Raw genomic sequence first — 17,726 nt, 5'->3', positions numbered from 1 at the left:
AAAACTTTGCTTTGTCAATATATTTTCTTTTAGTATATTCCAAAAATACACCACCCCTTTAAATAAAGTTTTTTCCCCCCAATAATTATAAATCTTCTCATCATTTCAATATCTTACATATATGAATATTTGTATTATTTGTTTCCCCTTTGGGTAGTGTGTACTTGAATCGTTTAGGCTTTCAGATTTTATGTGGTGCTTTCAGACTAAGGACCATTTTATTAGTCTTTATTGGCGCACGTTTTACATTTTTGATGTCCTTGTGGAGCTCTGGTGTGTTCCATATCACTATATGTCCCTGGAATTTAAATGAGATGCATCTGATTTCTCGGGTGTTCTATGTTATTTAATCCAGCTTCTGCCAAAAAATGTTGCTTTTCCAGAGGCTGCAGTTGCCACATAATGTTGTGCTGGTTGGAAATGAGATTATTAACAGTCAGCACAATATGTAGGACAGATGGGATTAGCTCCACCAAACTTGTGTCATAAATTATATTTACTCTTTAACTCTTCGTAACACAGTCACTTGCAACAACTTTATAAGATGTTGCAGACTTAATTCCATTAAAGTCAATGGGCCCCATTTATCAAGCTGTGAAAGCAGCTTTGGGGTCCTGCTGGTTTCAGGCTCGCCTGCAAATATAGTTAAGAAGCAGTGGCCTTAAGATCACAGCTGCTTAAATTGTCCACCACCTAGCCAACTGACTGCCTGCAAGCAGGGTGCGGCATTGCACAAACAATGCTTGTGCAATTCTAGTGCAATGTTAAATGCACCCTGCAGGTCTGGTAGACATGATAAATGGAGTCCAAATGTATGATCTTAAGGGGAAAATCATAGGGTAACATGAAGCAAATACACAGATCACATTACCTGTAACACAACAAAGTACTAGATCCCTTGCACAGCCAGTCAAAAGAAGCCATTTCATATTCCTACACCAACCATTCATCTATAAAAGTCACATTAAGGGAACATAACAATTCAGTAGTATGCTGTAGCTGCTATAAAGAAGCATTAAAAAAATAAAAGACTACCTTTATGCCTGCTGTGCCAATCTCTCTGCTTACAACAGTGCAGATTGGTAAGTATGCTCCATGGATTGTGAAAGTGCACCAGTGTTTTGCAAATAGTATGCTCAAGCTGTACAGCCCAAGAATACTACTGACTTTGTATGTCCCTTTAACCATGGAAGTTTATAAGCTCTTTCAATTTGTAAAAAAAATAATAAAAAAAAAATGAAGTAAAACCGTAACACTGGTGGTTTTATGATATGTATTATTCAAATATATGTCAGTTCAGTTTATCTGTAATAACGGACCTTGGGAACCTGTACATTCTACATCCAACCTGAAGGCTGAGGACAATCCTTCTTTGGTGTTTGCTTCTTTAAGTTAATATTCTACTGCGGACCAACGCCCTCATTTGTACAGTGAGGTTTAGCTGTTTTGAGAGTAAGTGTAGCATAACTTTCTTTTCATTTTCTTTTTCTACATTTTCTAAGCTGCTACAAACCAACATAAATTATTTAATGTATATGTAGGATAAGGTTTCATATATTAAATATAGGTCACTCTATTATATTAGCACTATGCTCTAGTTGAGCTTGGATGTATGTTTAAAGATTTTAAAAATTACAGTGATGTGACCCATTTGATTCTGAAAGCAATGAAACATCTCTGTTATTTCATTCTGTTCTCCAATTGGTGTTCTAGCCACAAAAAAAAATCTAATTCTGTGAGTGCCCTATGGCTAGAGCTCTGATTGGAGAACACTTCAAAATGTTAGTTCTTCAAAAAAAAAAAAACTTTTGAAGTGGGCGGTATTAGAATTCCATTGCTATATTAAAAAGTAAGTTGTAGCGTATCTTCATTAGAATGGATGAATTAAAGTCCATATAACATATTGTTTATATTCCGGATCTGATTATATGAATTGGAAACTTTACCTTCACTTTAAGAACATGCTTGTAATGAGCAATCCACTATCACAAGGTTCTTTTAAACCTTTGAGTGCTAAGCACTTTCCCACCTGGGTGCTAAGATTTTTTTAAGGTTCTTTTTATTTTTTGAACTTTTTTTTTCCAGACCCCCAAGACTTACACTGTTGGAAAGGTTACCTTTTTAATGGTGGGTCTGTAGCTGCTTAGATGCCTGAGATACAGGCTTCTAAGCAGCATGCCCCCTGCTCCTATACTTAACATTGTTAAGTATAAATAAAGTTGCGCAGTGACGTCATCACTTTATTGCACGTGACATCACCGGGCATAACATAAAGCCCCGGCGATGCCTGTCACTATAAAGGCCCGATCGCCGGGTAGGAGCGGGTGGGAGTCCCCAGATCTCCCTCAAGGTGGAAGAGTGCTAGTGACGGCTCTGAGCCGTCATTAGCACCAGAGTGGGAAACTCTGTGACGGCTCAGAGCCGTCATTAGCACTCAAGGGGTTAAAGAAAATAGGCTGCCTAACCTGATGTCTATTTTTGAAGACAAAACAGCTAGCTTTTTCTTGATTTGTCATTTGATGGGATAGTAAACTCAAAGTTAAACTTTCATGATTAAAATAGAACATGCAATGTTAAAAAAACCCTTTTCAATTTACCCCATATTATCACATTGTATTTGTTCTCTTGGTATCCTTTGTTGAATAGTAAACCTAGGTAGACTTGGGAGTGTGCACGTGCCTTTAGCACACTTTGGAAGCAGTGCTTGTATAACATTACTACAAGCACTGCTGCAAACACCACTGCTACAGAGAGCTAAAGACACATGCACACTCCTGAGCTCTTATGAGCCTACCTAGGCTTACTCTTCAACAAAAGATACCAGGAGGACAACGCAAACGATGACAGAAGTGTTGGAAAGTGTTTTTTTTATATTGCATGTTCTTTCTGAATCATGAAACTTTTATTTTGATTTTACTGTCCTATTAACGTGAGGGACATTTTCAGAACTTGTCCAGAAATTACTGAAAGTGTTACATGGGATTTTATGGGATTGGTCAAAAGACTTTGAATTGTCTCACTATTTAACAAAAATGAGAACTGGGAGGAATAGCATCCTGTAAACTAATAATAATCAGACCAAAAATAAAGCCAAAATAAGTACTTACAGTTTGAGTAGGTGCTGCTGATATCTGATCTGATGTCTTTATGTCCTCTTCTCTAAGTAATCGAACAGGGACTTGGGGTTCTTTTGGTAACTCATCTACTAATGGTCCAGTTAGAATACAGCCTTTTGGAGGAAGATACGTGGACTTCCACTTTAATGTCAACATTATGGTGCCTCTGGTCTCACCATTATAACCATTCAGTTCAAATGTACCTAAAAATATAACCATAACAGATGGTGGCACCATTTTAATTTTACTTTCCTGGTTCCTTAGTTAACACTCAGATGTTAACAAATATGGTCAGTGCTAAAGCCTAAAAATGCATACTATTGAAAGGGTTCAGCCTACTCCAGCATTTGTATTGTTTAAAAAATAAACAATCTCTTTATTACCCATTCCCCAGTTTTGTATAACCAACATGGTTATATTAATATAATTTTTGCCTCTGTATCTAAGCCTCTGCAGACTGCCCCCTTAGTTCAGGTGTTTTGACAGAATTAAATTTTAGCCAATCAGTGCGGGTTCCTAGGTAACTCCACGGGTGTGAGCTCAGTGTTATCTATATGGCACACCCGAACTAGCGCTGTCTAGCTGTAAAAAACTGTCAAAACGCACTGAGATAAGAGGCGGCCTTTAAGGGCTTAGAAATTAGCAAATGAGCCTACCTAGGTTTAGCTTTCAACAAAGAATACTAAAAGAACAAAGCACATTTGATGATAAAAGTAAATTGGAAAGATGTTTAAAATTGCATGTCCTATCTGAATCATGAAATTAAAATTTTGACTTTACCATCCCTTTCAAATAACACTATACTCACTCAAAAATGTATCAATAGTCATTCTTAATGGCTAATTTGAAAACGTTATTTGTGGAGGTTTGGGGTTTAATGGCAAAGGGGGTAATTTAATGTTGGGTGTTGTAGCAATTAAGGTGTTAATAGCAGCGTGTTTTTTTTTTTTTTAATATTGAGACCAGTGTTGGTTTAAAGGAGCATTAAACAACTCAAGATATTAATATAAATTGTTTAATTACAAGCATTAAAACAACTTTGCAATATACTGTAATTATTTAGTTTTTCTCATTTCCTGTCATTTAATTCTGAATATTGTAGGCTCTCCAATTCATGTTAAACATGGAAGTGCAGTCACAGCTGTAATCCACACTCTCTAATAAGCCCTTTATAACCATTCCTAATTGGCCTCAGCAGAAAAGGTAACCTAAGTTACAGTATGGCAGCACCCACTGCTTTATAGACATTAAACTTCACCCTTATTTTTTTCAATATTTAAACAACTAATATAATTTTTAAAATACATGTACAAATTATTCTCAGACTAATCTTTGCTCTGAATACATCATTCAAGCATCGATTTATGTCCCTTAAGAGTTAATTAATAGCAGAGGGAGTTTTACCTTTGGGGGTTGTGACAGTTTAGGGGTTAATAGTGGGGATGGTGATTTAGCTGGGGGGCTTTGATGGTTTAGGGCTAGATTACAAGTGGAGCGCCAATTGATCACGAGCACGCAAACGGGCAAATTTGCCCATTTGCGGGCGGGCGTGCGATAAATAACCAGCCGTTACTGAGCTCACAGTAGCAATTAGCACTCAGAAAATTAACCAGATCTCTGGTTAATTTTCTAAAAGCTCACAATTTGTAGCATAGAGCAGTTTCTATTGGTTAAAAGTGGCGGGTGTGGGGTGTTAGAAAAAAAAAAAAAAGACACTGAAAAGTGCCTTTATATTGCGGTCTAAGGTAACGGTGTGTTCCCAGTAAATATATGTGTATATGCTAATATACATATATGTTTATGTGTTTATATGTGTATATGCACGTATTAACACATAAATATATATGTATATATTCATATATATTTGCTGCCCATCACTGCGACTTACCCCCTTGGCTGCGCTAGTTCTCATGGTGTGTCTTAAGGCATGAGAAAGAGGCTCCCATTGGAGCTTATGGAAGCATGCTCTCGTGAGCGCAATGCTTACGTTCACCTAACTCGTAATACCAGCGCCCATTACCATGCGCTGGTATTACTCAGTTAAGTGCAAATATCGCTGTAGCGTAAGCAATATTTTGTGATCAACACGTATTCTGGCCCTAAGTGGGATATAGGCAGTAGTTAGGAAAGTAATGATTATTTTTTATGCCTTTGCAAGACACTGTACAAGAGCAAACTATTTTGCACTAGCACAAGGAATACAGCTCACAAAAATGTATTGAAAAATACAAACCAATTACTTGTAATTTGGGCTCATAGGTGGGCAAGAACTCTATACAATTTGATTTTTTTTTCACGTCACTTGTAATCTGACCCTATGGGCCTGATTACAAGTGGAATGCAAATGTTTGCACGCCAGCGATAAGGGGTTTAGAGTGATAACTGTGACTTCAGAGCTCTGTTTAACTGTTTCGGGAAACTAAAAAATACATTACAAAGTAAACTTACACTCATAAAACACCATCTAATAAAAATTATTCAAATCAAATATTGCACAAAAAAGTTATAAGGGCTCAAAGATATGAGATCTCAAGTGTTAAGAAAAAAACAGAATTTATGTTTACCTGATAAATTTCTTTCTCCTACGGTGTGTCCGGTCCACGGCTTCATCCTTACTTGTGGGAATATTCTCTTCCCTAACAGGAAATGGCAAAGAGAGCACAGCAAAAGCTGCCCATATAGCTCCCCCCTCTGGCTCCGCCCCCCAGTCATTCGACCGACGGTTAGGAGAAAAAGGAGAAACTATAGGGTGCCGTGGTGACTGTAGTGTATGGAATAAAATTTTTGAAACCTGACTAAAAGCCAGGGCGGGCCGTGGACCGGACACAACGTAGGAGAAAGAAATTTATCAGGTAAACATAAATTCTGTTTTCTCCTACATTGGTGTGTCCGGTCCACGGCTTCATCCTTACTTGTGGGAACCAATACCAAAGCTTTAGGACACGGATGAAGGGAGGGAGCAAGTCAGGTTACCTAAACGGAAGGCACCACGGCTTGCAAAACCTTTCTCCTAAAAACAGCCTCCGAAGAAGCATATGTATCGAATTTGTAAAATTTGGCAAAAGTATGCAGAGAAGACCAAGTCGCTGCCTTACAGATCTGATCAACAGAAGCCTCGTTCTTGAAGGCCCATGTGGAAGCCACAGCTCTAGTAGAGTGAGCTGTAATTCGTTCAGGAGGCTGCCGTCCGACAGTCTCATAAGCCAATCGGATGATGCTTTTCAGCCAAAAGGAAAGAGAGGTAGCAGTAGCTTTCTGCCCTCTCCTCTTACCAGAATAAACGACAAACAAAGATGATGTTTGTCTGAAATCCTTTGTTGCTTCTAAATAGAATTTCTCCAACATTGGTGTGTCCGGTCCACGGCGTCATCCTTACTTGTGGGATATTCTCTTCCCCAACAGGAAATGGCAAAGAGTCCCAGCAAAGCTGGTCACATGATCCCTCCTAGGCTCCGCCCACCCCAGTCATTCTCTTTGCCGTTGCACAGGCAACATCTCCACGGAGATGGTTAAGAGTTTTTTGGTGTTTAAATGTAGTTTTATTCTTCTATCAAGTGTTTGTTATTTTAAAATAGTGCTGGTATGTACTATTTACTCTGAAACAGAAAAGGATGAAGATTTCTGTTTGTAAGAGGAAGATGATTTTAGCAGACAGTAACTGAAATCAATTGCTGTTTCCACACAGGACTGTTGAGATGAAGTAACTTCAGTTGGGGGAAACAGTTAGCAGTCTTTTCTGCTTAAGGTATGACTAGCCATATTTCTAACAAGACCATGTAATGCTGGAAGGCTGTCATTTCCCCTCATGGGGACCAGTAAGCCATTTTCTTAGTTAAACATAAAAGAATAAAGGGCTTCAAAAAGGGCTTAAAAACTGGTAGACATTTTTCTGGGCTAAAACAATTGCTTTACTAGGCATATTATGCAGATTCTAACTAATTATTGGTATTATAATCTTGGGGAACGTTTAGAAAAACGGCAGGCACTGTGTTGGACACCTTTTTCAGATGGGGGCCTTTCTAGTTATAGACAGAGCCTCATTCTGGGACTGTATAGGGGTTAAATGTAAAAACGGCTCCGGTTCCGTTAATTTAAGGGTTAAAGCTCTGAAATTTGGTGTGCAATACTTTTAATGCTTTAAGACACTGTGGTGAAATTTTGGTGAATTTTGAACAATTCCTTCATACTTTTTCACATATTCAGTAATAAAGTGTTTTCAGTTTGAAATTTAAAGTGACAGTAACGGTTTTATTTTAAAACGTTTTTTTGTGCTTTGTTGACAAGTTTAAGCCTGTTTAACATGTCTGTACCATCAGATAAGCTATGTTCTATATGAATGAAAGCCAATGTGTCTCCCCATTTAAATTTATGTGATAATTGTGCCATAGTGTCCAAACAAAGTAAGGACAGTATTGCAACAGATAATGATATTGCCCAAGATGATTCCTTAAAATAAGGGGAGTAAACATGATACTACATCATCCCCTACTGTGTCTACACCAGTTATGCCCACACAGGAGGCCCCAGTACATCTAGTGCGCCAATACTTATTACCATGCAACAATTAACGGCTGTAATGGATAACTCCATAGCAAATCTTTTATCCAAAATGCCTACTTATCAGAGAAAGCGCGATTGCTCTGTTTTAAACACTGAAGAGCAAGAGGACGCTGATGATAACTGTTCTGACATACCCTCACACCAATCTCAAGGGGCCATGAGGGAGGTTTTGTCTGATGGAGAAATTTCAGATTCAGGAAAAATTTCTCATCAAGCTGAACCTGATGTTGTGACATTTAAATTTAAATTAGAACATCTCCGCGCACTGCTTAAGGAGGTGTTATCTACTCTGGATGATTGTGACAATTTGGTCATTCCAGAGAAATTATGTAAGATGGACAAGTTCCTAGAGGTTCCGGTGCCCCCCGACGCTTTTCCTATACCCAAGCGGGTGGCGGACATAGTAAATAAAGAGTGGGAAAGGCCCGGCATACCTTTTGTTCCCCCCCTATATTTAAGAAATTATTTCCTATAGTCGACCCCAGAAAGGACTTATGGCAGACAGTCCCCAAGGTCGAGGGGGCGGTTTCTACTCTAAACAAACGCACTACTATTCCTATCGAAGATAGTTGTGCTTTCAAAGATCCTATGGATAAGAAATTAGAGGGTTTGCTTAAAAATATTTTTGTACAGCAAGGTTACCTTCTACAACCAATTTCATGCATTGTTCCTGTCACTACGGCAGCGTGTTTCTGGTTCGAGGAACTAGAAAAATCGCTCAGTAAAGAATCTTCGTATGAGGAGGTTATGGACAGAGTTCAAGCACTTAAATTGGCTAACTCTTTTGTTTTAGATGCCGCTTTGCAATTAGCTAGATTAGCGGCGAAAAATTCAGGGTTTGCTGTCGTGGCGCGCAGAGTGCTTTGACTAAAGTCTTGGTCAGCGGATGTGTCTTCCAAGACAAAATTGCTTAACATTCCTTTCAAAGGTAAAACATTATTTGGACCTGATTTGAAAGAGATTATTTCAGACATCACTGGGGGAAAGGGCCACGCCCTCCCACAGGATAGGTCTTTTAAGGCTAATAATAAGCCTAATTTTCGTCCCTTTCGCAGAAACGGACCAGTCTCTAATTCTGTATCCTCTAAGCAAGAGGGTAATACTTCACAACCCAAACCAGCCTGGAAACCAATGCAAGGCTGGAACAAGGGTAAGCAGGCCAAGAAGCCTACCACTGCTACCAAAACAGCATGAAGGGATAGCCCCCGATCCGGGACCGGATCTAGTGGGGGGCAGACTTTCTCTCTTTGCTCAGGCTTGGGCAAGAGATGTTCAGGATCCTTGGGCGCTAGAAATAGTTTCTCAAGGTTATCTCCTGGAATTCAAGGAACTACCCCCAAGGGGAAGGTTCCACAGGTCTCAATTATCTTCAAACCAAATAAAGAGACAGGCATTCTTACATTGTGTAGAAGACCTGTTAAAGATGGGAGTGATACATCCAGTTCCAATAAGAGAACAAGGAATGGGATTTTATTCCAATCTGTTCATAGTTCCCAAAAAAGAGGGAACATTCAGACCAATTTTGGATCTAAAGATCCTAAACAAATTTCTCAGGGTACCATCGTTCAAAATGGAAACTATTCGAACGATCCTACCTACTATCCAGGAAAATCAATTTATGACTACCGTGGATTTAAAGGATGCGTACCTACATATTCCTATCCACAAGGAACATCATCAGTTCCTAAGGTTCTTTTTCTGGACAAGCATTACCAGTTTGTGGCACTTCCATTTGGATTAGCCACTGCTCCAAGGATTTTCACAAAGGTACTAGGGTCCCTTCTAGCGGTTCTAAGACCAAGGGGCATTGCAGTAGTACCTTACTTGGACGACATCCTGATTCAAGCGTCGTCCCTGTCAAAAGCAAAGGCTCATACGGACATCGTCCTAGCCTTTCTCAGATCTCAAGGATGGAAGGTGAACAAAGAAAAAGGTTCTCTGTCCCCGTCAACAAGAGTTCCCTTCTTGGGAACAATAATAGATTCCTTAGAAATGAGGATTTTTCTGACAGAGGTCAGAAAATCAAAACTTCTAAGCTCTTGTCAAGTACTTCATTCTGTTCCTCGTCCTTCCATAGCGCAGTGCATGGAAGTAATAGGATTGATGGTTGCAACAATGGACATAGTTCCTTTTGCACGAATTCATCTAAGACCATTACAACTGTGCATGCTCAGACAGTGGAATGGGGATTATACAGACTTGTCTCCGACGATTCAAGTAGATCAAAAGACCAGAGATTCACTCCGTTGGTGGCTGACCCTGGACAATCTGTCACAGGGAATGAGCTTCCGCAGACCAGAGTGAGTCATTGTCATGACCGACGCCAGCCTAGTGGGCTGGGGCGCGGTCTGGGAATCCCTGAAAGCTCAGGGTCTATGGTCTCGGGAAGAGTCTCTTCTCCCGATAAACATTCTGGAACTGAGAGCGATATTCAATGCTCTCAGAGCTTGGCCTCAACTAGCAAAGGCAAAATTCATAAGGTTTCAGTCAGACAACATGACGACCGTTGCATATATCAATCATCAGGGGGGAACAAGGACTTCCCTGGCGATGAAAGAAGTGACCAAGATAATTCAATGGGCGGAGGATCACTCCTGCCACTTGTCTGCGATCCACATCCCAGGAGTGGAAAAACAGAATTTATGTTTACCTGATAAATTACTTTCTCCAACGGTGTGTCCGGTCCACGGCGTCATCCTTACTTGTGGGATATTCTCTTCCCCAACAGGAAATGGCAAAGAGCCCAGCAAAGCTGGTCACATGATCCCTCCTAGGCTCCGCCTACCCCAGTCATTCGACCGACGTTAAGGAGGAATATTTGCATAGGAGAAACCATATGGTACCGTGGTGACTGTAGTTAAAGAAAATAAATTATCAGACCTGATTAAAAAAAAAAAACCAGGGCGGGCCGTGGACCGGACACACCGTTGGAGAAAGTAATTTATCAGGTAAACATAAATTCTGTTTTCTCCAACATAGGTGTGTCCGGTCCACGGCGTCATCCTTACTTGTGGGAACCAATACCAAAGCTTTAGGACACGGATGAAGGGAGGGAGCAAATCAGGTCACCTAAATGGAAGGCACCACGGTTTGCAAAACCTTTCTCCCAAAAATAGCCTCAGAAGAAGCAAAAGTATCAAACTTGTAAAATTTGGTAAAAGTGTGCAGTGAAGACCAAGTCGCTGCCCTACATATCTGATCAACAGAAGCCTCGTTCTTGAAGGCCCATGTGGAAGCCACAGCCCTAGTGGAATGAGCTGTGATTCTTTCGGGAGGCTGCCGTCCGGCAGTCTCGTAAGCCAATCTGATGATGCTTTTAATCCAAAAAGAGAGAGAGGTAGAAGTTGCTTTTTGACCTCTCCTTTTACCGGAATAAACAACAAACAAGGAAGATGTTTGTCTAAAATCCTTTGTAGCATCTAAATAGAATTTTAGAGCGCGAACAACATCCAAATTGTGCAACAAACGTTCCTTCTTTGAAACTGGTTTCGGACACAGAGAAGGTACGATAATCTCCTGGTTAATGTTTTTGTTAGAAACAACTTTTGGAAGAAACCCAGGTTTAGTACGTAAAACCACCTTATCTGCATGGAACACCAGATAAGGAGGAGAACACTGCAGAGCAGATAATTCTGAAACTCTTCTGGCAGAAGAAATTGCAACTAAAAACAAAACTTTCCAAGATAATAACTTAATATCAACGGAATGTAAGGGTTCAAACGGAACCCCCTGAAGAACTGAAAGAACTAAATTGAGACTCCAAGGAGGAGTCAAAGGTTTGTAAACAGGCTTAATTCTAACCAGAGCCTGAACAAAGGCTTGAACATCTGGCACAGCTGCCAGCTTTTTGTGAAGTAACACAGACAAGGCAGAAATCTGTCCCTTCAGGGAACTTGCAGATAATCCTTTTTCCAATCCTTCTTGAAGGAAGGATAGAATCTTAGGAATCTTAACCTTGTCCCAAGGGAATCCTTTAGATTCACACCAACAGATATATTTTTTCCAAATTTTGAGGTAAATCTTTCTAGTTACAGGCTTTCTGGCCTGAACAAGAGTATCGATAACAGAATCTGAGAACCCTCGCTTCGATAAGATCAAGCGTTCAATCTCCAAGCAGTCAGCTGGAGTGAAACCAGGTTCGGATGTTCGAACGGACCCTGAACAAGAAGGTCTCGTCTCAAAGGTAGCTTCCAAGGTGGAGCCGATGACATATTCACCAGATCTGCATACCAAGTCCTGCGTGGCCACGCAGGAGCTATCAAGATCACCGACGCCCTCTCCTGATTGATCCTGGCTACCAGCCTGGGGATGAGAGGAAACGGCGGGAACACATAAGCTAGTTTGAAGGTCCAAGGTGCTACTAGTGCATCCACTAGAGCCGCCTTGGGATCCCTGGATCTGGACCCGTAGCAAGGAACTTTGAAGTTCTGACGAGAGGCCATCAGATCCATGTCTGGAATGCCCCACAGCTGAGTGACTTGGGCAAAGATTTCCGGATGGAGTTCCCACTCCCCCGGATGCAATGTCTGACGACTCAGAAAATCCGCTTCCCAATTTTCCACTCCTGGGATGTGGATAGCGGACAGGTGGCAGGAGTGAGACTCCGCCCATAGAATGATTTTGGTCACTTCTTCCATCGCTAGGGAACTCCTTGTTCCCCCCTGATGGTTGATGTACGCAACAGTTGTCATGTTGTCTGATTGAAACCGTATGAACTTGGCCCTCGCTAGCTGAGGCCAAGCCTTGAGAGCATTGAATATCGCTCTCAGTTCCAGAATATTTATCGGTAGAAGAGATTCTTCCCGAGACCAAAGACCCTGAGCTTTCAGGGATCCCCAGACCGCGCCCCAGCCCATCAGACTGGCGTCGGTCGTGACAATGACCCACTCTGGTCTGCGGAATGTCATCCCTTGTGACAGGTTGTCCAGGGACAGCCACCAACGGAGTGAGTCTCTGGTCCTCTGATTTACTTGTATCTTCGGAGACAAGTCTGTATAATCCCCATTCCACTGACTGAGCATGCACAGTTGTAATGGTCTTAGATGAATGCGCGCAAAAGGAACTATGTCCATTGCCGCTACCATCAACCCGATCACTTCCATGCACTGAGCTATGGAAGGAAGAGGAACGGAATGAAGTATCCGACAAGAGTCTAGAAGCTTTGTTTTTCTGGCCTCTGTCAGAAATATCCTCATTTCTAAGGAGTCTATTATTGTTCCCAAGAAGGGAACCCTTGTTGACGGAGATAGAGAACTCTTTTCCACGTTCACTTTCCATCCGTGAGATCTGAGAAAGGCCAGGACTATGTCCGTGTGAGCCTTTGCTTGAGGAAGGGACGACGCTTGAATCAGAATGTCGTCCAAGTAAGGTACTACAGCAATGCCCCTTGGTCTTAGCACAGCTAGAAGGGACCCTAGTACCTTTGTGAAAATCCTTGGAGCAGTGGCTAATCCGAAAGGAAGCGCCACGAACTGGTAATGCTTGTCCAGGAATGCGAACCTTAGGAACCGATGATGTTCCTTGTGGATAGGAATATGTAGATACGCATCCTTTAAATCCACCGTGGTCATGAATTGACCTTCCTGGATGGAAGGAAGAATAGTTCGAATGGTTTCCATCTTGAACGATGGAACCTTGAGAAACTTGTTTAAGATCTTGAGATCTAAGATTGGTCTGAACGTTCCCTCTTTTTTGGGAACTATGAACAGATTGGAGTAGAACCCCATCCCTTGTTCTCTTAATGGAACAGGATGAATCACTCCCATTTTTAACAGGTCTTCTACACAATGTAAGAATGCCTGTCTTTTTATGTGGTCTGAAGACAACTGAGACCTGTGGAACCTCCCCCTTGGGGGAAGCCCCTTGAATTCCAGAAGATAACCTTGGGAGACTATTTCTAGCGCCCAAGGATCCAGAACATCTCTTGCCCAAGCCTGAGCGAAGAGAGAGAGTCTGCCCCCCACCAGATCCGGTCCCGGATCGGGGGCCAACATTTCATGCTGTCTTGGTAGCAGTGGCAGGTTTCTTGGCCTGCTTTCCCTTGTTCCAGCCTTGCATTGGTCTCCAAGCTGGCTTGGCTTGAGAAGTATTACCCTCTTGCTTAGAGGACGTAGCACTTTGGGCTGGTCCGTTTCTACGAAAGGGACGAAAATTAGGTTTATTTTTTGCCTTGAAAGGCCGATCCTGAGGAAGGGCGTGGCCCTTACCCCCAGTGATATCAGAGATAATCTCTTTCAAGTCAGGGCCAAACAGCGTTTTCCCCTTGAAAGGAATGTTAAGTAGCTTGTTCTTGGAAGACGCATCAGCCGACCAAGATTTCAACCAAAGCGCCACAATAGCAAACCCAGAATTCTTAGCCGCTAACCTAGCCAATTGCAAAGTGGCGTCTAGGGTAAAAGAATTAGCCAATTTGAGAGCATTGATTCTGTCCATAATCTCCTCATAAGGAGGAGAATCACTATCGACCGCCTTTATCAGCTCATCGAACCAGAAACATGCGGCTGTAGCGACAGGGACAACGCATGAAATTGGTTGTAGAAGGTAACCCTGCTGAACAAACATCTTTTTAAGCAAACCTTCTAATTTTTTATCCATAGGATCTTTGAAAGCACAACTATCCTCTATGGGTATAGTGGTGCGTTTGTTTAAAGTGGAAACCGCTCCCTCGACCTTGGGGACTGTCTGCCATAAGTCCTTTCTGGGGTCGACCATAGGAAACAATTTTTTAAATATGGGGGGAGGGACGAAAGGAATACCGGGCCTTTCCCATTCTTTATTAACAATGTCCGCCACCCGCTTGGGTATAGGAAAAGCTTCTGGGAGCCCCGGCACCTCTAGGAACTTGTCCATTTTACATAGTTTCTCTGGGATGACCAACTTGTCACAATCATCCAGAGTGGATAATACCTCCTTAAGCAGAATGCGGAGATGTTCCAACTTAAATTTAAATGTAATCACATCAGGTTCAGCTTGTTGAGAAATGTTCCCTGAATCAGTAATTTCTCCCTCAGACAAAACCTCCCTGGCCCCATCAGACTGGGTTAGGGGCCCTTCAGAAACATTATTATCAGCGTCGTCATGCTCTTCAGTATCTAAAACAGAGCAGTCGCGCTTACGCTGATAAGTGTTCATTTTGGCTAAAATGTTTTTGACAGAATTATCCATTACAGCCGTTAATTGTTGCATAGTAAGGAGTATTGGCGCGCTAGATGTACTAGGGGCCTCCTGAGTGGGCAAGACTCGTGTAGACGAAGGAGGGAATGATGCAGTACCATGCTTACTCCCCTCACTTGAGGAATCATCTTGGGCATCATTGTCATTGTCACATAAATCACATTTATTTAAATGAATAGGAATTCTGGCTTCCCCACATTCAGAACACAGTCTATCTGGTAGTTCAGACATGTTAAACAGGCATAAACTTGATAACAAAGTACAAAAAACGTTTTAAAATAAAACCGTTACTGTCACTTTAAATTTTAAACTGAACACACTTTATTACTGCAATTGCGAAAAAACATGAAGGAATTGTTCAAAATTCACCAAATTTTCACCACAGTGTCTTAAAGCCTTAAAAGTATTGCACACCAAATTTGGAAGCTTTAACCCTTAAAATAACGGAACCGGAGCCGTTTTGAACTTTAACCCCTTTACAGTCCCTGGTATCTGCTTTGCTGAGACCCAACCAAGCCCAAAGGGGAATACGATACCAAATGACGCCTTCAGAAAGTCTTTTCTAAGTATCAGAGCTCCTCTCACATGCGACTGCATGCCATGCCTCTCAAAAACAAGTGCGCAACACCGGCGCGAAAATGAGGCTCTGCCTATGCTTTGGGAAAGCCCCTAAAGAATAAGGTGTCTAAAACAGTGCCTGCCGATATTATTATATCAAATACCCAAATAAAATGATTCCTCAAGGCTAAATATGTGTTAATAATGAATCGATTTAGCCCAGAAAAAGTCTACAGTCTTAATAAGCCCTTGTGAAGCCCTTATTTACGATCGTAATAAACATGGCTTACCGGATCCCATAGGGAAAATGACAGCTTCCAGCATTACATCGTCTTGTTAGAATGTGTCATACCTCAAGCAGCAAGAGACTGCTCACTGTTCCCCCAACTGAAGTTAATTGCTCTCAACAGTCCTGTGTGGAACAGCCATGGATTTTAGTGACGGTTGCTAAAATCATTTTCCTCATACAAACAGAAATCTTCATCTCTTTTCTGTTTCTGAGTAAATAGTACATACCAGCACTATTTCAAAATAACAAACTCTTGATTGAATAATAAAAACTACAGTTAAACACTAAAAAACTCTAAGCCATCTCCGTGGAGATGTTGCCTGTACAACGGCAAAGAGAATGACTGGGGTAGGCGGAGCCTAAGAGGGATCATGTGACCAGCTTTGCTGGGCTCTTTGCCATTTCCTGTTGGGGAAGAGAATATCCCACAAGTAAGGATGACGCCGTGGACCGGACACACCTATGTTGGAGAAATTGGGAAGCGGATTTTCTGAGTCGTCAGACATTCCATCCGGGGGAGTGGGTACTCCATCCGGAAATCTTTGCCCAAATAACTCAATTATGGGGCATTCCTGACATCGATCTGATGGCGTCTCGTCAGAACTTCAAGGTTCCTTGCTACGGGTCCAGATCCAGGGATCCCAAGGCGACCCTAGTAGATGCACTAGTAGCACCTTGGACCTTCAACCTAGCTTATGTATTCCCACCGTTTCCTCTCATCCCCAGGCTGGTAGCCAGGATCAATCAGGAGAGGGCCTCGGTGATCTTGATAGCTCCTGCGTGGCCACGCAGGACTTGGTATGCAGACCTGGTCAATATGTCATCGGCTTCACCATGGAAGCTACCTTTGAGACAGGACCTTCTTGTTCAGGGTCCATTCGAACATCCGAATCTGGTTTCCCTCCAACTGACGGCTTGGAGATTGAACGCTTGATTTTATCAAAGCGTGGGTTTTCAGATTCTGTAATAGATACTCTGATTCAGGCTAGAAAGCCTGTAACTAGAAAAATTTACCATAAAATATGGAAAAAATATATCTGTTGGTGTGAATCTAAAGGATTCCCATGGAACAAGATAAAAATTCCTAAGATTCTATATTTTCTACAAGAAGGTTTGGAGAAAGGATTATCTGCAAGTTCTCTGAAGGGACAGATCTCTGCTTTATCTGTTTTACTTCACAAAAGACTGGCAGCTGTGCCAGATGTTCAAGCATTTGTTCAGGCTCTGGTTAGGATCAAGCCTGTTTACAGACCTTTGACTCCTCCCTGGAGTCTAAATCTAGTTCTTTCAGTTCTTCAAGGGGTTCCGTTTGAACCCTTACATTGCGTAGATATTAAGTTATTATCTTGGAAAGTTTTGTTTTTGGTTGCAATTTCTTCTGCTAGAAGAGTTTCAGAGTTATCTGCTCTGCAGTGTTCTCCGCCCTATCTGGTGTTCCATGCAGATAAGGTGGTTTTGCGTACTAAGCCTGGTTTTCTTCCGAAAGTTGTTTCCAACAAAAATATTAACCAGGAGATAGTTGTACCTTCTTTGTGTCCGAATCCAGTTTCAAAGAAGGAACGTTTGTTACACAATTTGGACGTAGTCCGTGCTCTAAAATTCTATTTAGAGGCTACTAAAGATTTCAGACAAACATCTTCCTTGTTTGTTGTTTATTCTGGTAAAAGGAGAGGTCAAAAAGCGACTTCTACCTCTCTTTCCTTTTGGCTTAAAAGCATTATCCGATTGGCTTATGAGACTGCCGGACGGCAGTTTCCTGAAAGAATCACAGCTCACTCCACTAGGGCTGTGGCTTCCACATGGGCCTTCAAGAACGAGGCTTCTGTTGACCAGATATGTAAGGCAGCGACTTGGTCTTCACTGCACACTTTTGCCAAATTTTACAAATTTGATACTTTTGCTTCTTCGGAGGCTATTTTTGGGAGAGAGGTTTTGCAAGCCGTGGTGCCTTCCATTTAGGTGACCTGATTTGCTCCCTCCCTTCATCCGTGTCCTAAAGCTTTGGTATTGGTTCCCACAAGTAAGGATGA

The 17,726-nt window shown here is 41.7% G+C and overlaps 1 protein-coding gene across 1 annotated transcript in view; it reads right to left on the bottom strand.

Moving 5' to 3' along the window:
- The window catches only part of RPGRIP1L (RPGRIP1 like), a 440,055-nt gene that overhangs the window by 116,124 nt on the left and 306,205 nt on the right, over positions 1 to 17,726 (bottom strand). Inside the window, exon 21 of the mRNA XM_053715755.1 lies at positions 3,108 to 3,319. Coding sequence (XP_053571730.1) covers positions 3,108 to 3,319 — 212 coding nt within the window. The remainder of the gene's footprint in view (positions 1 to 3,107; positions 3,320 to 17,726) is intronic.

Source organism: Bombina bombina, chromosome 1 (genome assembly GCF_027579735.1).
Source record: "Bombina bombina isolate aBomBom1 chromosome 1, aBomBom1.pri, whole genome shotgun sequence".
NCBI lineage: Eukaryota > Metazoa > Chordata > Amphibia > Anura > Bombinatoridae > Bombina > Bombina bombina.
The sequence above is the reverse complement of the archived record's forward strand: the minus strand, read 5'-3'. Positions and strand labels throughout refer to the sequence as shown.